We start from the raw sequence: 24319 nt of genomic DNA on the forward strand, positions 1-24319 counted from the left end.
AAATTAACCTTGCTACATGCAATAATGCAAATGAATCTTCTAAAAAAGTGTTGAAGCAAATAACAGAAGAATACGTATGGTCTCATTTTAAAATGAACAGGAAAAGCAATCTGAAGAACATGCTGTTTTAGAGACCTATACACTACTGTGAGCAAGCTAATGGAATGATTACCTCTGGAAGGAAGACAGAGGGATGAAAAGAGCATGTAGGTAGCTTAAGCAATATAGGTAATGTCCTAGTTATTATTTATATTGGGTGTGTGTCGGAGTGCTCATTTTATTAACAGGTCTCATATATTTTTGTGTGAATCAAATATTACATTGCAAAACAAAGTTGGTTAAGGATTCTCAATGGATAATGATAGTCTTCTTTATGGATATCCTATTCTTATGTAAGTGTAGTTTTACAGAGAGTTTTGGTAGAACTGGATCAAGGGCTGAGTACAGCTGGCTTTGTATTGTGTGCTTATGGATTTCTACAGATAGCTTGATGTCTTACTTAGGTTGATGTTGTAATTAATTCAAAGCTTTTCCATTTTTAGGATGAATCTGAATTTAGAGACAAACTCACTCCAATTACTATTTTTATGGAGTATTGGTTGGATTATAGAACAGCTGCTGATGCAACAGGGTTGCAACCTATTCTTAACCAATTTACTCCTGCCAATGTTAGTCGACAGGTACTGTACTTTTTTATTCTTTTATCTTTTTAAAAAATATTATAATTCATTTTTTAAATAGCATAAAGGATGGCTTTTATTTTATATTTTTAATCTTTTTGCATTGGAGTATAGCAGATTAACAATATTGAGATGGTTTCAGGTGCACAGCAAAGGGACTCAGCTGTACAAGGATTGCTTCTATAATGTTGCCTTTTTAGTCAGAGAAGTCAGAGGGGAGGAGACATTCAAAGCCACTCAGCTTATATGCAGAGGAAGACAAGGTCGCATTTTGAATACATAAAACAATAAAGTAATTCAAGGAAAACAACAAGATGCTAAGTAATACATAGTATTTTAGTATTTTGCTGAACAAGTTTATGTTATCTTTGATTTATATTTTAAAAGCTAGTGTATATACACACATATGCATATATAGTATATAAATCATTCTTTTGATAAAATCAAATACAGCAACACAGAATTTTATAAGGAACATATTTTATATGTTTGCTACATTTTATAGTTTTAATTTTATAATTTATTTTATATAGCTATCTTATATTTATTTTGCATGTAAATAGTACAGATGCTGCTTTCCACTACCCATTAGTATAGAACTTACAAACATTGTTCTTAGTTCGTATTTTTTACAATTTATATTTTTAGGGGATGCACAGTCTTACTTTGATTAATTTAATAATGAACATATGAGCCTCTTATAGTCTGTTGTTCAGTTTTACAGTTTTTAAAAAAGTTAATTGTTAATTTTACATTATGCATTTTGATATATGGGTTATGATTATTTTCTGTTTATAATTGTGGAATTTTTTCGGAAACTATTTATTAGTGTTAACATTAGTTTACTGGGATCACCAATCTCTTTGATACCAATATAATTTAAAGGCAGCTTATCAAACTGGCTAACTTTGGAATCTGATTTGAGGGAAATAATAACTTTAATATTTGACTTTCTTCCTTTTCTCTACCTCCATTTCTTCATTATTTGAATCTTTGTTTCCTCTGTGTTCTACTTTTGTTTCAACAAGGACATTACCTATTCTCAGGCATCTTTCTTTCTCTATTCTTAGTTTTATTATAAACTCTCATTTCTGTGTTAATTACCTACCCCACCATGCTTATTTACTTCTCTCTAAAATGGCCCTTTATTTCCCTGATCATATTACTCACTTTTTTTTACTGTACACTCTTTAAAGTACTGCTTTCTAGTAGAAATATAATGTGAGACACATTCATAATTTAAATTTACTGATCAGTAACATTAAAAAAAATAGAAAACTGGTGACTGTAATTTTAATAATATATCTGTATTAGTTTGCTAGGACTGACTGCTATTACAAAGTGCCACAGAATGGGTGGTGAAATAATGGAAATTTATTTTCTCACAATTCTGGAGGCTTAAAGTCAGAGATCAAAGTGTGGGTTATTGGTTTCCTCTGAAGCTTTTCCCACTGGCTTGTAGTGGTCACTTTCTCCCTGTGTCTCTATGTGGTCTCCCCTCTGTGTCTGTGTTCTAATCTCCTTATAAAGCACTGGTCATATTTGATTAGGGCTTCCCTCATAGCTCAGTCAGTAAAGAATCTGCTTGCAATGCAAGAGACCTGCGTTCGATCCTGGGTTGGGAAGATCCCCTGGAGAAGGAAATGGCACCCCACTCCAATATTCTTGCCTGGAGAATCCCATGGACAGAGGAGCCTGGCAGGCCACAGTCCATGCGGCTGCAAGAGTTGGACATGACTTAGCGATTTAACCACCACCACCACCATATTGGATTAGGGCCCACCCTAACGATGTCTTTTTAACTTAATTACCCTTTAAAAACTATATTTCCAAATAGTCACATTTTTCTATGAAATTCTTTATATTGTTTTTTACTGTCTTCAAAATCCAGAGTTTATTATACTATAGCACATCTCAATTCGGATGCTAAAGCTTCGTCAGATATTTTTTCTGCATTTAGAAGTCATAGAATTTGCAACTGGAAAACTTTTAGTATAACTTTTAGAATAACATAGGCAAGTTATTCTAAAAGTTATACTAAAAGTTTTCCAGTGGCAGAATCAAATATCAGTTTTTAAATTTAAATAAATTAATATTAAATGAAATGTAAAACTCAAACAACTCCCTCCCGCGCCCGCCCCCACGCCGCCCCGTCATACTAGGTACATTTCAAGTGCTCAAAAGCCACGTGCAGCTTGCTGTGGCTTTTCTATTGGACAAAGCAGCTCTTGAGTTTTCCTTTCTGTACCCTTATCCCTTGGAGTTAGTGCTTTCTGCAGAAAACGTGCTTTTTAACCACCCCACCCCCCCACCCCGCCCTGGAGAAGGCAATGTTCTTGCCTGTGTTGGCAAGAACTGTTCAGGCCAGTGTTCTTGCCTGGAGAATACCAGGGACGGGGGAGCCTCGTGGGCTGCCGTCTATGGCGTCGCACAGAGTTGGACACGACTGTAGCGACTTAGCAGCTCCCCACCCCCCCACCGCCTCCTGGTTGTTAATTCAAATGTGTATTAAGTTCTTAACTGTGTAAGATCAGATCAGATCAGATCAGATCAATCACTCAGTCGTGTCCGACTCTCTGCGACCCCATGAATCGCAGCACGCCAGGCCTCCCTGTCCATCACCAACTCCCGGAGTTCACCCAGACTCACATCCATCGAGTCAGTGATGCCATCCAGCCATCTCATCCTCTGTCGTCCCCTTCTCCTCCTGCCCCCAATCCTCCCATCATCAGAGTCTTTTCCAACGAGTCAACTCTTCACATGAGGTGGCCAACTATCACATATCATTAAATCCAGTCTTAGTTCATGAACTAAGTTAGCAGTTGATTGTCTTTGATATGACTTGTGCAGTTACCTCAAAGTTCTTCTAATGATCCTGGCCTTTTCCCCCCAACTTCTTGAAGCACATAGCAGCTGTTTACATCTAGGTCAGTGAATTAGTTAACATGTATTGTTGGGTTTCATCCCAGTTACGTTGTCAGTTAAGATCTCTATCATATAATTTTATTCTTGGAAGCCATACATCCCTGTAACTTGAAAGCATACAGTTTTGTTGTTGTTTTCAAGAAAGCCTGTCACTATTTTTCCCCTTTAAATCTTTTTCTTTTCTGTTTGCCTTAGGACCTGAAGCCCTTTGGATGTTAACAATAGACAAACCAAGAATGGCTTAATCATTTTTTTCTTTCCTCTTTTATTAATTTTTATGTTTCTTATTTCACATCCTGCCCAACTTCTTCTGCTTCCTCCACTGTGTCTTTCTGCTGGGTTTTCCACAGTGTTCCGGCTGACACGTCATATGGTCATATCTAGAGGGAGAAAGTGTTGAGGTCTTTGCTTATTGTATCTGTCCTGGATCTGCTAACTTAATGCTTCTGGGTCCTTCTTCTTTATCTCTTTCCAGATGGCCATGCCAACACGGAACTCCTTTCATCCAGTTTCTGTTCCGTTTGGTCTGTCTGTCTGAATTGCTGCTATGCCTCCACAGCTCCTTATTCTTTTACTCCTTATTCTGTGCTCTCCAGAGGCATAGTCTGTAATGAGAAATTCTGTAAAGGAGCTTCTTTGGCCCAGGATCACACAACTTAGCAGTAGCAGATTAAAGCTAAACTCTAAATTCAGTATTACTTTCTATTCTACACTTCATTCCAAAGTCATAACAGCTTAATTCGAGATAGACCTAAAAGGTTCCAACTAATTGTATTATACCCTATGAATCTTTTCCTTCCTTTTCATTCTTACTAGCTAACACTGACCTGTTTAAAAACAGGCAGCCATGATCCCTTTTGCATTCAGGTATATATAAGTTGAGTGTATATAAATATATACATGTATATTCATATACATCCATATATATATTAATATACACTGTGTGTGACCTGTATTGGTATTTATTCATGTAGAAAAAATTAAAAAACTTTTTTCTAGGCTCATATTCTACTTGACTGTGGTGAAGACAATGTCTGTAAGCCCAAACTGGAGGTTTCTGTAGATAGGTAAGTTTTGTTCCAAATAATAGACTGTATAATAAGAAATTGAAATGAAAGAGCACATTTTTCTATTAAAGTAATAGCAATGAGAATTAGTTAAACTGGAGGATAATGCATGATTTTCAGTAAAGGAGTGAATGTTGAGCTTTAGAAAAATAGGCTGTATGTTTCACCAGCTGCCTAGTTTAACAGATCTTTTTTCATCAGTATGGAGTAGTGTCACAAAGTAGCATTGTATTCTCTTAAAGATTGTCTCTTGACTAAAGGACGTATTACCATTTTATATGATGTATAAATTATAGCAAAGTATCATGACCAGGGGATTAGTTCAACTTTTAGAAAAAAATCAGGAAATTAATAAGTACAAAGGGATATAAAATTACTTCCATAAGTAGATTTGAGTGATAGTGATATGAGAAAGGCATCAGTGTTTTCTTTGATTGGGAGAAACGTTGAGTTTGCACCCAGTGTGCTATTTCCAGTTCAGTGTTGATCTGTGCAGTGGTCTCAAAATATCCTGAGATGCTGTTGAACACCATCAGTGCTTTGAACAGTCATGCTCTTGCTATGTAGTCTTTCTTCATTGACTAGATTTATATTAACTTGTAGTGATCAAAAGAAGATCTATATTGGGGACGACAACCCTCTGACCTTGATTGTTAAGGCTCAGAATCAGGGGGAAGGTGCCTATGAAGCCGAGCTCATCGTTTCCATCCCACTGCAGGCTGATTTCATCGGGGTTGTCCGTAACAGTGAAGTAAGCAAGCTGCCTCTTTAAAAATCGAAATGCACTCATGGTTCACATTAACATTAATGAGCAGCTACCCTATTTATTATACTACAGCTTAGCTGTTCTACCTAAGGCTAAATTGCTAGACAATAGAGTGCCTGTCTTACATAATTCTTTTCAAGCCTAGTACTTTGCATAATGCATTGATATGACTTTTTAAAAATTGCTAGCTAAGTGCCTGACACAAGGTCAGATGGATAAAGGGTCTAAGCCTGGCCATCAAATAATTTGTCAGAAATAATATGGTTATGTGTCTGAGTCCTCTAGGGATCGTTCAGAAACACTTCTGCATGTATATGTGGCAACTAAACACAGTTCTGGTTCCCCCATATCCCTCATTATTCAAATAGATCTGTTTGCTTTGTAAAGCAAGAAACCCAAACATCCAAATGTATGATATTGTCTAGAAACTTTACAGTTTTAGTATGACTTCTGCTTTTTTTTTTTTTAGTGATTAATTTATTTTCCCTTCAATCCTCTTTCTTCGTCTATCAAAGGCCTTAGCAAGACTTTCCTGTGCGTTTAAGACAGAAAACCAAACCCGCCAGGTGGTTTGTGACCTTGGAAACCCAATGAAGGCTGGAACTCAAGTAAGACATTTTAATTAAATGGGTCTCTTTTGTTCTTTCATAGAGATTAGCATATTTTTCTGTGGGTTTGTCCACAGTCATTTGTTTGATTGTTTTTTATTTATGTTTTGATTATGGTGGGTCTCTGTTGCTGCATGTGGCCCTCTCCAGTCATGAGCAGAGGCCACTCCTTTCTGTGGTGCTCGGACTTCTCCCTGCAGTGGCTTCTCCTGTTGCGGAGCTTGGGCTCCAGTAGCTGCAGCACGTGGGAGAAGTAGTTGTGGCTCGTGGGCTCTGGAGCATGGGCTCAGCAGTTGTGGTGCATAGTGCTCTGTAGCATATGGGCTCTTCCGGGACCTGGGATTGAACTGGTATCACCTATATTGCAAGGCAGATTCTCAACCATTGGATCACCAGGGAAGTCCCATAGTAATTTTTTTTTTTTTTTTAAATAAAAACTTCAAAATAGTATTTCAGTTGGTTTTGATTTAGAATGTAACGATTATTAGAGCTTAGTTTTGATTAAGATACCAGAGTAGTGAGTTGTGCTATTACCTGTATTCAGTAAGCTCCTCTTTGCCTTCAGTTTGGTGAATGGATGAGAACATGGTTTAAACTAAGGATAGATTGTAACTTTGATGTTTTAAACTGATGCTTTAATGCATCCTCAAAGCTACTCTGACAAATACCGAGACTGTTGTTATTAGGTGAGTTAGAGTGATCTCATTAACTGGGGCTTCCCTGGTGGCTCAGACTATAAAGAATCTGCCTGCAATGCAGGTAGGCCCAAGTCCTATCCCTGGGTTGGGAATATCCCCTGGAGAAGGGAATGGCTACCCACTCCAGTATTCTTCCTTGCAGAATTCCATGGACAGAGGAGCCTGGTGAGCTACAGTCCGTAGGGTAACAAAGAGTCAGACACGACTGAATGACTAACACTTTCACTTCACACTTTATTAACATGAAACCTGTAAGGTCATCCCATTAGGATCAAACTGCACATTGGTTGGATCAGACTTCTCTTTAGGTGGTGGAGAAGGGAGCCCAGAAGCTTGAGAAGAAGCACTCACTGGATTGCTTCCCAAATCTTCTAAAAAAGGAGACAAAATATACCTTTTTGAATTGTTAGTATCAAGGGGGAAAAAAGCAGTATATTTCTTGTTACCTTTTCAGTAGAATTTAATTTATTAATAATGACACATCAGTTCAGTTCAGTTCAGTCACTCAGTCATGTCCGTCTCTTTGCGACCCCATGAATCGCAGCACGCCAGGCCTCCCTGTCCATCACCAACTCCCGGAGTTAACCCAAACTCATGTCCACTGAGTCGGTGATGCCATCCAGCCATCTCATCCTATGTCATCCCCTTCTCCTCTCGCCCCCAATCCCTCCCAGCGTCAGTCTTTTCCAATGAGTCAACTCTTCGCATGAGGTGGCCACAGTACTGGAGTTTCAGCTTTAGCATCATTCCTTCCAAAGAACACCCAGGACTGATCTCCTTTAGGATGGACTGGTTGGATCTCCTTGCAGTCCAAGGGACTCTCAAGAGTCTTCTCCAACACCACAGTTCAAAAACATCAATTTTTCGGCACTCAGCCCTCTTCACAGTCCAACTCTCACATCCATACATGACCACTGGAAAAACCATAGCCTTGACTAGACAGACCTCTGTTGGCAAAGTAATATCTCTGCTTTTGAATATGCTATCTAGGTTGGTCATAACTTTCCTTCCAAGGAGTAAGTGTCTTTTAATTTCATGGCTGCAGTCATCATCTGTAGTGATTTTGGAGCTCCCAAAAATAAAGTCTGACACTGTTTCCACTGTTTGCCCATCTATTTCCCATGAAGTGATGGGACCAGATGCCATGATCTTAGTTTTCTGAATGTTGAGCTTTAAGCCAACTTTTTCACTCTCCTCTTCCACTTTCATCAAGAGGCTTTTTAGTTCCTCTTCACTTTCTGCCATAAGGGTGGTGTCATCTGCATATCTGAGGTTATTGATATTTCTCCCGGCAGTCTTGATTCCAGCCTGTGCTTCTTCCAGCCCAGCGTTTCTCATGATGTACTCTGCATATAAGTTAGATAAGCAGGGTGACAATATATAGCCTTGATGTACTCCTTTTCCTATTTGGAACCAGTCTGTTGTTCCATGTCCAGTTCTAACTGTTGCTTCCTGACCTGCATATAGGTTTCTCAAGAGGCAGATCAGGTGGTCTGGTATTCCCATCTCTTTCAGAATTTTCCACAGTTTATTGTGATCCACACAGTCAAAGGCTTTGGCATAATCAATAAAGCAGAAATAGATGTTTTTCTGGAACTCTCTTAGAAGATCTGTGATAATTGCTATTCAGCCGCTCAGTCATATCTGACTCTTTGCTACCCCATGGACTGCAGCATGCCGGGCTTCCCTGTCCTTCACTATCTCCTGGAGTTTACTCAAACTCATGTCCATTGAGTCACTGATGCCATCCAACCATCTCGTCCTCTATCGTCCCCTTTTCCTCCTGCCTTGAGCCTTTCCCAGCATCAGGGTCTTTTCTAATGAGTCGGCCCTTCACATCAGGTGGCCAAAGTATTAGAGCTTCAGCTTTAGCATCAGTCCTTCCAATGAATATTCAGGGCTGATTTCCTTTAGGATTGACTGGTTTGGTCTCCTTGCTGTCCAAGGGACTCTGGAGTCTTCTCTAGCACTTCTGTAGTTCAAAAGTAGCAATTCTTAGGTGCTCAGCCACCTTCATGGCCCAACTCTCGCATCCGTACATGATTCCTGGAAAAACTGTAGCTTTGACAATAGGGACCTTAGTTGGCAAAATGATGTCTCTGATTTTTTAATATGCTGTCTAGGTTTGTCATAGCTTTTCTTCCAGGAAGCAAGTGTCTTAATTTCATGGTTGCAGTCATTGTCTGAGTTGATTTTGGCACCCAAGGAAATAAAGTCTATTACTGTTTCCATTTTTGTCTCATCTGTTTGCCATGAAGTGATGGGACTGGATGCGATCTTGATTCCAATCTGAGCTTCATCCAGCCTGGCATTATCTGTGATAATATGGGACTGCAAATTCCATATCTACCCTTACAGACAGTGTCCTATTAGGTGTTTTTAAGGGTACAGCCTTTCAATGACTAGTAAATAAGTCCTAGAGATCTAATGTGCGGTATATGATTATAGACAAGAGTATGGTGTCAAACTTGTGAGAGATTAGATCTTAATTCTTCGGACCACAAATAAAGAAGTTATAATTTTGTAATGTGACAGAGTTACAGTTATTGCTGCAATGGTAATCATGTAATGTATGAAATCAACATGTTGTATATCTTAACTTTACACAGCGTTGTGTGTCAAATATTAATATATTTCAATAAAAAATAAATATTCCGTATTTCTTTAAATATATTTTTCCCTTAAAAGTCATAATTATTTCTAGATGTATGGTCTCTTGGGGAAGATGGCTTGAACAGAGTCCTCAAAGTTACATTTCAAAGTTGTGTTTAATGCAGTGTTTTATTAAGAAGTGAACGTGCCTTTTATTTTCTCATACACTCATTCTCTCTGACTTTCTTACTCCCTGTGTATTCAGGAAAGATAATTCCAGGTTAATTCTTACGGCCGGCTCCAGGCTTTGTAAAGTGAGAGGTGGTTTCATGAAGTCCCCTGGAAGGGCCACTTTTAGATGTCTTTTATATGACTTCCAAGAAGCCTGCTTTCTCTAACTTTGTAGCTCAGTTGTTTTCTTTAAAATAATTTTCTGCCCGCAGAAGTTAAGATGTTTGTTACTGATGGACTTGTGGGTGGCGTAGAGAAATTCGGCTTCTGGCCCTACTTCTCTCCTTTTTAGTCAGGCTCTCTGAGTCTTGTAAACCATCTATTTCTTCCTGCTCTATTAAAACAAGTTCAGGTATTAGCTTCCTGTCACTAAATCTTGTGCATAACTACTGTACTTTCATTGGATCAGTGGTTCCTCTTGCATTTTTCAGAAAGTTAATATTAGTTGACATTATAAGGAGATAATAAGTTAATATTATAAGGAGATATGATTAATCATTGTTGTTAAACAGGCTCCATTATGGATTGGTCTGAGTATCTTAATAGAAGATCAGACTTAGGGCTTCCCTGGTGGCTCACTGGTAAAGAATCTGCCTGTAATGCAGGAGACACAGACGCAGTTCGATTGCTGGGTCAAGAAGATCCTATGGAGAAGGGCATGGCAGCTCACTCCATTATTCTTGCCTGGAGAATTCCACGGACATAGGGCCCTGGCATTCTACAGTCCATGGGGTCGCAGAGGGTCGGACATGACTGAAGTGACTGAACAGCAGCAGCAGCAGCAGGCTTAGTTATTTTTGCCAGAGTACTTTCAGTTTTAAGTTCAGAAAAACCCTGTGTTAGACCATTCTTTTTTCTTTGGACATTGGATTTGAAATTTCACTTGTTTGACATGTTTCTAACTAACATTAACCTTCTCTTCCTCCTTTAGCTCTTAGCTGGTCTCCGTTTCAGTGTGCACCAGCAATCAGAGATGGATACGTCTGTGAAATTTGATTTACAAATTCAAAGGTGTGAAGACAACTTTTTTCTGTCTATAATAACTTTTGAGGAAATAGCGTTTGTTATAAATATATTTTGCAGTATACTTAAGTATTATGGAATAAGGTAGACTAAAATTTTAGTACTTAGTTTTCAAATTTTAAGAACAATATTTATATGATAAGAATAATTTTATTATTTTTGAGTTTTAAGACAAAAATAAAAGTTAAATAAAACTCATCTTCTTAGAATTAAATGCTAATGAAAATAATTATTTTGTGCACTTTGTCATTTCTTTATTGCTTTTCATTTGTTCACTTTTAGTTTCACTGCCTTTGCCTCTGTATGATTTTGATGATAATTATGCTCATCAATAAATTCAGTCCTAAATTTATTTTTTTCTTTTCAGCTCCAATCTTTTTGATAAAGTAAGCCCGGTTGTATCTTACAAAGTTGACCTTGCTGTTTTAGCTGCTGTTGAGATAAGAGGGTCAGTATGATTACCCAGTTGAGTATCTTATTCTCATGATTTAAACTACTTTAAAAAGTAGTTACTTTTTTTTTACATTAAAAAAATTATTTATTTTTTAATTGAAGGATAATTACTGTACAGAATTTTGTGGTTTTCTGCCAAATATCAACATGAATCAGCCATAGGCATAGATATGTCCAGGGCTTCCCTGGTGGCTCAGACGGTAAAGAATCCGTCTGCAATATGGGAGACCTGGGCTCAATCCCTGGGTTGGGAAGAATCCCCTGGAGGAGGACATGGCAACCCACTCTAGTGTTCTTGCTTGGAGAATCCTCATGGACAGAGGAGCCTGGCAGGCTACAGTGGGTCAGACACAACTGAGCGACTAAACGCAGCACATAACTCATGTCCAAGTCTTAGGCCACCTAACTTCTTTTGGATAGTATATGTTCTTATTCCTACAGAAGCTAGAACTATAGCTTCTGTAGGAATAAGAAGGCTCTGGGTTTATTCCAAAGCCCCAAATATTTATTTGCTAATTCTCTGGTAATAAACCAGACATGGCAAAAGCAGCATAAAGTAAATTTATTGAACTTTAATGCAGAAATGTTTGCCTATTACCAATTCATCTGTTACACTGGATTCAGTAAAGAAGAGTTTGTATGTCCAGCTGTGCATGTACACATACAAGTATAATTTTTCTTGTCTTTGGTGTTTTTTTAAAAATTCTGATTTTATTCATTTGGATACTAGGTACTTTTGAAAATGAACTGACCATATCATTTTGATATTCATGGTAGGTTTTCTTTGGTCATTGTTTAGAGTCTCAAGTCCTGATCATATCTTTCTTCCGATTCCAAATTGGAAGTACAAAGAGAACCCTGAGACTGAAGAAGATGTTGGGCCAGTTGTTCAGCACATCTATGAGGTTTGCGTTGGATTTAATTGATACCTGGTAGAGAGACAACAGAGGGAGGAACAGATAGGCTGCTTTTAAAAAACAAGTCCAAAGAACAAAAAGAAAACAAATCTATGTAACTTTTATGTGAACTCTGCATAGTTTAATTTTGTACCAGAGATTTCTTAGAATTTTTTCCCCATTCTGAAGCTCATTACCATTAGACAAGTAACTTCAAGTGGTAAAAGAAAGCTGTTTATACAAACTGTTGTTTAAAACCAATTAGTTGTACTTGGGTAAAAGGAATAGGTCGATGAGTAAAATTTTGATTCTGTGGGAAGAAAATTTTCTATGCCACTTCTCAGTAACTTTCTCATGTTTTCCTCTTTTGTTTATATTCTTATCCTAACACATACTGCCCTATTCGGAGGCAGATGTTGAGTTTGATTCTTTTGCATATTAATGATCATGATGTAATATTAGAGTCACTATGGAAACTCTGCTGTTAGTCAAATGCTGTTGCTTTAGGATTCCTAAAGATGATGTAGGGGACGGATTATAGATTTTTGCCCAGAGTATTTACATTTTTTTTTTCCTCATTAGCTGAGAAACAACGGTCCGAGTTCATTCAGCAAGGCAATGCTACATCTTCAGTGGCCTTACAGATATAACAATAACACCTTGTTGTACATCCTTCAATATGATATTGATGGGCCAATGAACTGCACTTCAGATATGGAGATTAACCCTTTGAGAATTAAGGTAATATGCTTCATAGCAGCCATTTATTATGCTGATGTTTTATTGCTTTTCTTTCTAAATCTATAAAAGAAATGCATAAAATAAAGCAATTGTTTTAGTAATAAATCCATTCTGCAAAAATATTTTAGTTCATAACCAGTATGCTATGGATTAGATTGTTTATTTGTGTAATGAGTAAGGATGAATTCTATGACGTTCTACTGAACCATTTGTTTATGTAGTATTTAGTGAGCCTCTGGAGATATTCTTAAGTGATCCAGTTTGACTTTGGTTTCATCACAGAGTGGTTTTATCCACATGTGATATTATATCAAGGACGTTTGGATGTCCAAATTTTTGTCTTTGGGGTAAGATGTAACATTTTACTCTTGGCTTTTTTGACTTGACCTAGAAAATCTCATTTTATGGAATTCCATTTACTTTTAGGTATAGTCCTCTCCATCCTAGCATGTATCTTTGGATAGGAAGCTGTTGCAGTTGGGAAAAAGGAGGGTTAAGAAAACAAAACAAAAAAATGTATACTCTTGACACACATCACAGATGTACACTGTGAAATTTCTGACTGTTTTGTATATTTTATCAGTTTCTCCTCTCACTAAGCAAGGGGAGAAAATGATGGCTAGGCAGAGGTAATTTTTCCCCACATATTAAGGACTCATCTTTATTTTCTGTGCTTAGTGTTAGCCATATAGTAAGTGGTGAATTTTCTATCATACCAAATTTTTAGTGGCTTTGTATTTTAATCACATGTAACAGTTTATGCCAAAATTTTTATGCAAAATATTTTCCATTGTTATTTACCACCAGTTTATTAATGTAATCCTAGATCTCAAATTCACAAACAAGTGAAAAGAATGATACAGTTGGTGGGCAAGGCGACCGGAACCATCTCATCACGAAGCGGGATCTCACCCTCAATGAAGGAGACGTTCACACTTTGGTAAGTGCCATTCCAACAACAAGCACTTTAAATGTTTTTAAAATAAGTGATTATAGAACTGATGCCAAAGAACATTTCAAAAATAACAACAGCTGTGCTGGAAAGAGCTATATATTTTAATACCATTCACTCCTCTTACTTTCCTCTTCCTAACTGGATTAACACCACATTTTATTCAAAGGATCTGTCTTTATAGATTGCTAATAAAAATGTTTTATATTCTAACTTATTTTTCTGACTGCACTCCTTTAACTGACCTCTTTCTCCGTCTCATTCTAATCTTTGCAACTTATGTGCAGTACTGTAGGAAAAACCCAGAAGGCCTCAACAAAAATGTGAGAATAATTAACATTATGATCATCTTTTGTTGAGTCAGCCTAATGACTACAATATTATAGAGAGGTTTGTCACTCCAGTCCTTAAAATTTAATGTGTTAAAAGATGTTAAAATTTAACAGCTGCAAACCACAGCTAGCAGAGCACCTGGTATAGTGTTTCTGTTCACTTGCAATCACCAGTTACCTTCATATCTCCTAATTCCATGGTTCTTCTTAGCTCTCTTTCAGTTTAACTGCTCAGTGATTTTGGGCACATTAAGCACTTCCTCCGTAATGAAACATTCCTGTCTTACTTCTAGAGCACTACTCTCTTGGTTGTCTTCCTACCACAACTCTCGACTGTTTACTCTCCATATCTAGGCTTTTAAGCTCCCGAGAGGATTTTCAGGGCTCAGATTTCTTGCTGATCCACTTCCAGTCATTCATTAGATCTATGTGGTCCAGTTTTGTAAATAGCAGCCGCATTTCAGGTATTCATTGGCCACGTGTGGCTAGTGGCTACCACTTAGAGAAGTGCAGGTATATCCACACTGATGATTTCTGTCACTGTAGAGGTTATATCCCACAGTTCCATGTGAGATGACCTTAATCATTCTCAGGGCTATTAAGTACTGTTTCTGTGTAGATGACTTTGATTTATATTTCCAACCCAATCCTCTGCATTGAACTCCAGACTCTTATTATCCAGCTATCTACTGGAACTCTTCTTAAATAGGAATCTTACACTTAATGCTGAGAATATACCCTTGAGTTTTCCCAACGCTAATCTTTTTGTGATGTCGCACGTTTTAGTAAATACCAGCTCGTATCTCTGTCCAAAACATGGGTGTTGTGCTTGACTCTTTTTTTTTCTCTCAAACTTCATATCTGACATATCAGCAAATTCTGTCATTATCTACTTTCACAACACACAGAAAGTGACCCCTTGTTGCCATCTGTATCACTGCCACAATCTAACCCAGGCCACCTTCCTCTTGCACTTGAACTGTTATTGCCAAACCTCCCGTTAGACTCCATGTTTCTGCCCTTATCCCCATGACAGTGTATTTGCCACATAGGAGCCATAGTGACTCTTTTTAAAAATTGGTCAAGTCATGTCACTCCCAAGGACTTCCCTATAGCTCAGACAGTAAAAAAATCTACCTGCAATGCAGGAGACCCAGATTCGATCCCTGGGTCGGGAAGATCCCCTGGAGAAGGGAATGGCAGCCCACTCCAGTATTCTTGCCTGGAGAATGCCATGGACAGAGGAGCCTGGTGGGCTACAGTCTGTGGGATTGCAAAGAGTTAGGTATGACTGAGCAATGAACACTACTACTGTGTCTTCCCATCTAACTCAGGAGAAAACCAGAGCCTAAAAAGCCTTCAAGGCAAACAGGATCTGGGTCCTTCTGCCTTGCTGCCTGCATTTCCTCTCCTTACTCTGCTCTTCCCATTTTGGTCACCTTGCTTTTCATTGAACAGACAGCCCCAAGCCTGTTTCTACCTCCTAATTTTGAAAATTGCTCTCCTCCTAAAATGCTCTTCGCCCAACTCTCTCTGTGGCTTACTCCCCCATATCCTGCTGTTCTTAAGTGGCAGATTGGACTTGCCTGACCAACCCATGTGAATTCGAAGTTACCTTCTACCTTCATCCCACTTTTGATCCTGTTCTTTCTGGCCTCGTACAGAATCACATTTTTTAAATATTTGAGATAAAACTTAGATAAAATTTGCCATTTTACCCATTTTAAAATACATGATTTAGTAATCTCTAGTGTATTCACAACACTGTACATTATCTAACTCTAAAACGTTTTCATCACTTCAAAAAGAAACACTATGCACTAAGCAGCCAACTGCCTTCTTGCCTACCACCCGTCTCTGGAGACCACTATCTGCTTGCTCGCTCTGAGGATTCATCTGTTTTGAACATATCCTATCAACGAAATCATATAAAATGTGGCCTCTTGTGTTTGGCTTCTTTGACTTAGCATAGTGTTTTTGAGGTTCATCGTGAAGCATGCATTAGTACTTCAGTCGTTTTGTGGCTGGATAATATTCCATTCTGTGGATAATACCACATTTTGTTTATGCATTCATCAGTTGATGAGTGTTTGTGTTGTTTCCGGTTTTTGCTATTTTGAATAGTGCCACTGTAAACGTTTGTGTGAACATATATTTTAATTTTTTTGAGAATAAATCTAGGGGTCCAGTTGCTGTGTCATATGGTCATACAGCCAAACTTGATTTAACTTTTGAAGAACTGCAAAACTGTTTTCCAAAGTGGTTGTACCATTTTACATTCCCAACCAGCAGTATAAGAGGGTCCCAATTTCTCCACATTCTTGCCTTCACTTGCTATTGCCTTCAAAGAAATTTATTTTGTAGTCCTCCTTATTGGAGTGAAGTAGTACCTCATTGTAGTTTTATTTGGATTTCCTAATGGTGCTGAGCATTTTTTCATTTCTGTATCTTCTTTTGAGGAATCTCTATGCAAACCGCTTACCCATATTTAAATGGGGTTGTTTGCTTTTTCTTGTTGAGTTGTGAAGTGTTCTAGATGCTACCCTGCAGATGTTTTCTCTCATTCTGTAAATTGTCTTTTTACTTTCTTGATAGTAGCCTTTGATGCAAAAAAGCTTTTAAATTTGAAGAAGTCCAAATTTCTCAAGTATACTTTTTTTGTGTGTTGCTTATATTTTTACTGTCATATTTTAAAAACCATTTTCTACCCCAGAGTCCTGGAGATTTACACCTAAATTTTCTGGTTTTCTGAGTTCTATAATCTTAGCTCTTACTTTTATATCTCTGATCCATACAGAATTAATTTTTGTATATGGTGTGAAATAGAAGCCCAGATTCATTCTTCTGCATGTGGTTTTCCAGTTCTTGCAACATCATTTGTTGGAAAGACCTAGCTCTTCCCTTTAAATGGTCTTGACTCCCTTGTTGAAAATGAATTGACTGTGAATATATGGGTTTATTTCTTGACTCTTAATTTTGTCCCATTGATCTACACATGTATCCTAATGTCAGTATCAAAATTTTTTGATTATTGTTTTTCTGCAGTAAGTTTTGAAGTTGAGGGGTGTGAGCACCCCCTGCACAGTATTTCTTCTTTTTTAAGAGCGTTTTGGCTGGTTGGTGGTGGTGGTGGTTTAGTCGCTAACTCATGTCCGACTCTTGTGACCCCATGGACTGTAGCCTGCCTCGCTTCTCTGTCCATGGGATTCTCCAGGCAAGAATACTGGAGTGGGTTGCCATTTCTTCCTTCTTCGGGACTCTTCCCAGCCCCAGGAATCGAACCCAGGTCTCCTGCCTTGTAGGCAGATTCTTTACCGACTGAGCTACAAGGGAAGCCCTGGCTAGTTGGGGTTCCTGGCAATTCCATGTGAATTTTAGGACCAGCTTGTCCATTTCTATAAAAACACTTGGTGAAATTTTGATAGCAGTTTTATTACCTCTGTCACTTTGAGAGTATTGCTATTTTGATGTTAAGTCTTTCAGTCCTTGAATATGAGCTATCTTCTTTATTTAAGTCTTCTTTATTTCAAAAATATTTTGTAGTTTTCCGTGTACAAATCTTACACTTCCTTGGTTAAGTAACTTCTACATATTTTATTCTTTTTGAATTCTGTTTAAAATAGAATTTAAATTTTTTTTTCATTTTATTTTTCATTGACAGTTTATATAAAAATAATTCACATTTGTATACTGATCTTGTGTTCTGTACCTTTTCTATTCTTGTTTATTAGCTTTAGTAGTTTTATTTTGGGTTCTTTAAAGTTTTCTGTAAGTATTCTATCATCTGAATAGAGATAGTTTTACTTTTTTCTTTCTGATCTGGATACCTTTTTTTAAATTTTTTTTCCTTGCTTAATTGCACTGGTGAGAACCTTCTGAACAGTGTAGAGTAGAAGTATCATGAATGGACATTGTCATACAGTTCCTAATCTTATGGGAAAAGCATCCATTCTTTCACCAGTAAGTATGGTATTAGCTGTGTGCTTTTCATAGATACCTTTTATCAGGTCAGAGGAGTTTGCTTCTAATTCTATCATCAACCGGAGGGGTCAGTTACTGGATAGCACTGTTGTGAGGTGTATGCATATGACATTACAGTTTATGTCTAATGCAGGTTGACCAGCATATGAAAGGTGGTGAATATTTGTTACTTCTGTCTGCCTTCAAGTTACCGTTAAAAACGTCAAATGTGGCAAAGACCATCAGCATGCCACTTGATTTCTACAGATGTGACATGGAATAACTACTAAAGATTCACCCCATTTCTCTTTCTTTTCCACAGGCATATTGTGATCTGATTTTCATGTCTTACTAAAATAACCATGCTCTGGGTTCTTTAGAATGTTAAATTCTAGCTATAAAAGTAAATATTTTAATATTATAAAGTTTATCCTTCCATAACAAATCACAGTAAAACCAATCCCTTCATAACAAGAAACATTCATAGGTTCAGCTGTTAGCCTGCTCATTTTGAACGTTATTGCTGTAAGGCAAAAGAATCTAGATCTCTTTAGCTTTCATATAAAACAAGACAAATGTCTAACTTTTATATGTTGAAGAGATGATGGAATGATCTTTTCTTTTAAGTAAGTAATTTTTTTGGCAGGGTTGTGGAATTGCTGAATGCTTGAAGATTGTCTGCCAGGTGGGGCGACTAGACAGAGGAAAGAGTGCAATCCTGTATGTGAGGTCTCTCCTGTGGACCGAGACCTTTATGAATGTAAGTGGGGAAAGGCGGCATTCAGCAAATTTATCCACTTTTTCAAAGAAATAAAAAGGCCTGACATCTAGAAAATCATCTTATTGTTATTCCCATATAGAAGGAAAACCAGAATCATTCATATTCTTTGAAGTCATCTGCTTCATTTAATGTCATAGAGTTTCCTTATAAAAACCTTCCAATTGAGGACATCTTCAACTCCACATTGGTAAGTCATTGATTTTGGGAAATGAAATAAGTGCATTCAGTTAAATACTGTAGTTGTTTTTATTTTAAGTATTAGCAGTTAGCTATTTTCGTAAAGTAATTGAGTTATTTGAATGGATTATAACTTAGTTTAATACTATTTTACTCCCCCATCCCAGAATTATTAAAGGTAGACTTTAGCATCTTATTGTGTGTAATATACTTAGCATATACTGAATTTCATGTGGGAAAATTTGGGGAATCTCTCTCCACAAAGTTAGAAAGTTGGAAATTAACTGCAGTAAGTGAGGGCATTTTATAGATCTTTAATTTGAGGATTAAAATGAAACCAATGCATCATAAAGTGGGTGGTCAGATTATTTAAAAAATCATTTCAGAGACAGTCAGAAGTTAACCTGAAGTTGAGAGTTTCATGTGTGTATATGCTATTGATGCCAGATGTGTAATGATACTATGTACTTATACTAGAAATGTACTTATACTAGAAATGTACTTATACTAGAAAATGTACTTATGTATAAGAAATGTACTTATACATAGGTACTCATACGTATAAGAAATGTACTTATACATATGTACTCATATGTATAAGAAATGTACTTATACTAGAAAATAATGTCAGTAACATTAACTTAAAATGCAGTATATATTCAGATATTTGTTGAATACCTCAGTGAACTATTTTTAAGACTCAAGAACTTTTTCTCCTCAACAGGTCACCACAAATGTCACCTGGGGCATTCAGCCGGCACCCATGCCTGTACCTGTGTGGGTGATCATTTTAGCTGTTCTAGCAGGATTGTTGTTACTGGCTGTTTTAGTCTTTGTAATGTACAGGGTAAGTGATGGACTTAGGAAGAGAGGGAGGGAGGGGAAGCAGAAGAAAAGAAGAAGGGAGAGAAGAAAAAAGGGAGAGAAAAAAGGGAGGGACAGAGGAGTTGGACATTTAATAATGAGTTATGATGAGCACTCCTTATTGTTTGAAGGAAGAAAAGTTGAACTAAGTACCATGTTAAATTTTCTTGGCCATATTATGGCCACTCAGAATACTTTCTGTATTCTTCATTGATGTAGCAGTGATGTTATTTCTTCTTTTTTTTTTTAACTGACAGATGGGCTTTTTTAAGCGTGTACGGCCACCTCAAGAAGAACAAGAAAGGGAACAGCTTCAGCCTCATGAAAATGGTGAAGGAAACTCAGAAACTTAACTGTAATTTTTAAGTTACGCTACATCCTGATCCATTAGAAGTTCCAACTTCAGTTTAGATTTTAATTTCCTTCCTGAGGAATAAAATTCCAAGACCGTACTGCTGATGGTGCCCATTGGTGTTAACCACAAAGTGAGAGCAATATTTGTCATCCTTTTCATTATGATTAAGTTCATACATACATTTAATACCCCTACTGACTTGTGTTTTTAGGTATTTAAATAATAACATTTCAAGTGATAGGTCTTCTTCAGTGTACATAAGATAGTGCCTGAGTTACCACTTTATCTAAAATAGTACCTCCTACAATTACTGTTTCTGATTTTGTATGTTGGATTTTGTTTGTCTTTTTTGTTGTTTTAAAGCAATCCAAATTTGGACCTTAGGATCCACATCTTTTGTGCAGATATATGATGTTAATACACGTTACACTACACTTGAGTTTTCAAGCTAACTTCATAGCTGTATAAACTTGGATTTTAATATTACCTATATGGTAGGACTTTTTAAAAAAGAAAAACACATGATCCCATCAAAACTCTTTCTTGTAACTGCAAAGGTACAGATTTTTGTTTTAATGTGAAAATTGAGTACATGCTATTAAACTTGTATTTATATTTTTATCCACAGTCCATTTGATTACATTTTATTTTGTATAAGTTTAAATTCTATTTCAAATCCTTTAAGTCAACTTATACTAAAAAATTAGTTTTTCCTGGTAGCTCAGCAGTAAAGAATCTACCTGCAATGCAGGAGATGCGGGTTTCATCCCCGCGTCAGGAAGATTCCCTGGAGGAGGGCATGGCAACCCACTCCGGTATTGGAGTTCTCTTGCCTGGAAAATTCCATGGATAGAGGAGCCTGGCAGGCTACAGTCCATGGTGTCGCAAAGAGTTGGACTTGACTGAGCGACTAATACACACACAAGTTATATTTCAAATCCTTTAAGTCAGCTTATACTAAAAATTAGTTTTATAATCAAAATTGCCTCTTTTGCGTAATTGTTTAATTTCTGCTAAACATCATGATGCTTGAAGTTAGATGGAATTGGAAATTGTTTCCAAAGTATATTCTATTGCATTAGTCTGGCTGTAGACAATACCAGGAAAAAAAAAAAAGCATTTAAATTAAAAGGCTATGTAGTTCTTTGACAGAGTTGCTTATTGAATAGTTTGTTCTTAGATTAGAGCAAGAGTTTTTAAGTTGGGATTAATTTATTTTCCTCCTATATATGTATTTTTCCTTATATTTTCAAAACTGTTATTGAGAATGTGTCAAGATCATTGAGAAAACTTTACAGTTTATAAGAACGTGCACTCAACCTCTGAATCCCACAAGAAATGCTAAGGTAGCTCACTGGTTTACTTCTAGCAATAGCATGATGCTACTCACATGGATATTACCTCAGTTGAAACCAGGTATAACATGTAAAACCAGTCTCAGCTATCATAATAACTTCTTAGAGGTTATTTTATAGGCAATTCAAGTTATTGGAAACCTTTTAAAATTTTCTTAGTTTTATTAATATGAACTACTTTTCTAGGATTTTTAAATAAAAGCTGTACAGGTGGCAAGTTGTAGTTTTTTAAGTCTGTAGGGTGATGAATCTTACTAGAAGATTATGTGAATTATTCACAGTTCCTCCAGGCCTGGGGATAACTGTTAATTATACCTATTTTTGTGTAATTACATCATATTGTGCATTACAAATTGAGAGTTCAATAGCTTTTTAACTACTGCCTTCATTAGGTGATGATAAATATTTCCCTTAGATAATTGAATATTTCTCCATGTTTTAAAAATAATTGAAATTTTCTTGCCATGGCTTGTGTTATAACTCCCTACACAAGTGGCTAAACTAGAATACATTCATAAAATAGAGGCATATGTAGGTGAGTTGTACAAACAAGTTAGAACATTGACAAGACCCTATATTTAGCTTTAGTGATTTTCAAAATCGGTGTTATAATATAGATTTTACTAGTAGCTTAAAAGATCGTAGGTAGTCATACACAATAAGTACTTTTGTTACCAATAAATTTAAAGTTTTTTAAATAAAAATTTTTTTTATCATAGGGCCTGCCCCAAGACAGTTGCTAAGTTGGTCTAGAACAGCATTTACCTCACCTGTTTTCCCATCTATTAGCGGTCATTCCTGGAAATATCTGTTGGATAGAAAGTCACTCTTTCAAAAAGTTAAATGTTACTATTTGCTTTTGCACAATCTGTTCCTTTCATGGCCTTTTCTCTCAAGATATAATTTTTTATGAGCGATTGAAGGAGGAGCCAAGATAGCTCAGTTGGGAGAGCATTAGACTAGAGGAGACTGAAGGGTCTTGTCATGAAAATTAACATGTTTTAAATTGCTCTTATGAACTGTAATTTAAAGCAATACTATTTTCTTTTTAAAAAAATTTTATCTCTACAAAAATATGGTAGTCTAGACTTTGAAGACTAAAAACCTAGTCTTTGAAGAAAATATTTGGCAAAATGTTGGGATTAAAGTAATGTAAATGTTTGGTTAAAATGTCAAAAAATAATCACTGCTGTATTTGTGATTTATTGAGAACTGAAAGCTGTTTTGACTGTAAAATTCTTATAATCTGGTTCAGTTTAAGAAATCACATATCGTTGGAGTTGGGAATATCATAAAATATATGATATTGGTAAGAAATTGATTATGTTGTTGATTTCTTATGTAGGCATTTATTTCAGACTTAATATTTTGCGAAACATTTGTGTGAGGGATGCTCTTTCCTTTTCTTCCCTTTACCTTTCTGTTGTAATTAGTGATTATTATAATTCTGATTAAGTTCTTAATACTGAGTTGTAAAACAGTTAATCAAAATATTAGTGCCACAATTCTACATGTTTTGAAACTAATTATTCATAGTAAATTCTCATTAATACTTTATATAAAGAGAAAATTCAAGTGTTAGAGGCTCTACTGACTTCTTTAAGAGGATGTGAAAGGTTTCTGATAGTGAATCATAACCCTAAGAGAGATGTATGTGGCAAAAGTATAGTGTATAATAAGATCAGCAGGTTTTTTATAAGGCATACAGTCTGTAAATTGATAGATGTCCCTGTGTTACAGAATGTAGTGTTGAGCTTGCAAAGAATAAGCCATTCTTGGAATATTTGTGTACAACTGTTGCTTATCTCAGTATCACTGTGTTAGTGCTCTTGGATAGCTTATATATGCGATAGCTTGATTAATAAGAAAAATACAAAATTTGAAAATTGAATATAAGATCAAAAATAGAGAATGAAATGATGTAGTGCTCAGTGTTGTAGAGAGTATTTCTTTTAACTTGTTGGTAGGCTAGTTTGGCCAATGAACGTATCATGTAGCATGCATGTATGCTTGTATTTCATTGTAATTTCTCATACATAATGAATTTTTTGGCAGAGGTACTGAATCTTTGATTTTTTTTTGCTGTTGTTCTTCTCAAGTGCAATATAACAATGTAACCAAACCTAGATATTTCAAAGTCTAATTTAGTAAACCTAATCTAAAAGAATTTATTAGTATTTTTGTAAGCAGGAAGGAAGGATTCTGAGATGGATATATGAATGAAGTTATTTGCCCCTAAAAGGTCATTCTACCCTTTATTCATTCTACACTTTATTTCAGGCTGGATGTGAACTGTTCCCTGCTAGTTTTGAAACACTTTACAGTATCTTAAAGTTACTTGGAAGTTGTGTATATCAATTAATTTCCTACCTAGGTAACATAGAAACTTATTTTCTTTCTTTAGCTCTCTTGTGATCACCCACATTGGGTGAGGCATAAAATGAGTGTGTTCTAAAATTTATGATTTGCTAACTTGATTTGAGTTAGTGAAAACTGGTACAGTGTTCTTCTTATTAGTTTCCAATGTGTAACTTGTGTCTGTTCAATAAACTTGAGCATGTGGTGCCACTTTTGTGCGTGGATGTTCTATTTTCCTTCTGTGATGTTGCTTTTTTTTTAATCACAGGAGCCAGCAACAATGCACTAAAAGGATGACCTCAAAGAGGTGGCACATCTCTTTAAAAGTCCCAATTCTTAGCAGTGTTAGTTGGGAGGTGGAGGTTGACATACATACACTATTGACACTGTGTATAAAATAGATCACTAATGAGAACTTACTGTATAGCTTAGAGAACTCTACTCAGTGCTCTGTGGTGATGTAAATGGGAAGGAAATCCAAAAAAGGAGGGGTATATGTAAACAT

The 24319-nt window shown here is 36.5% G+C and overlaps 1 protein-coding gene across 2 annotated transcripts in view; it reads left to right on the top strand.

The window, feature by feature from the left end:
* ITGAV (integrin subunit alpha V) overlaps window positions 1-24026 on the top strand; it is a 108854-nt gene extending 84828 nt beyond the window's left edge. For both annotated transcript variants that reach the window (XM_070359325.1, XM_070359315.1), the window contains exons 18-30: window positions 543-680; window positions 4605-4672; window positions 5276-5423; window positions 5954-6046; window positions 10499-10578; window positions 10958-11038; window positions 11843-11948; window positions 12522-12680; window positions 13507-13620; window positions 18571-18684; window positions 18785-18892; window positions 19607-19729; window positions 20004-24026. In XM_070359325.1, the coding sequence (XP_070215426.1) occupies window positions 543-680; window positions 4605-4672; window positions 5276-5423; window positions 5954-6046; window positions 10499-10578; window positions 10958-11038; window positions 11843-11948; window positions 12522-12680; window positions 13507-13620; window positions 18571-18684; window positions 18785-18892; window positions 19607-19729; window positions 20004-20099 (1428 nt within the window). In that variant the 3' untranslated portion in view covers window positions 20100-24026. The remainder of the gene's footprint in view (window positions 1-542; window positions 681-4604; window positions 4673-5275; window positions 5424-5953; window positions 6047-10498; window positions 10579-10957; window positions 11039-11842; window positions 11949-12521; window positions 12681-13506; window positions 13621-18570; window positions 18685-18784; window positions 18893-19606; window positions 19730-20003) is intronic.
* Window positions 24027-24319: the final 293 nt, after the last annotated feature.

This window comes from Bos mutus, chromosome 2 (genome assembly GCF_027580195.1).
Source record: "Bos mutus isolate GX-2022 chromosome 2, NWIPB_WYAK_1.1, whole genome shotgun sequence".
In the NCBI taxonomy this organism is placed as follows: Eukaryota; Metazoa; Chordata; class Mammalia; order Artiodactyla; family Bovidae; genus Bos; species Bos mutus.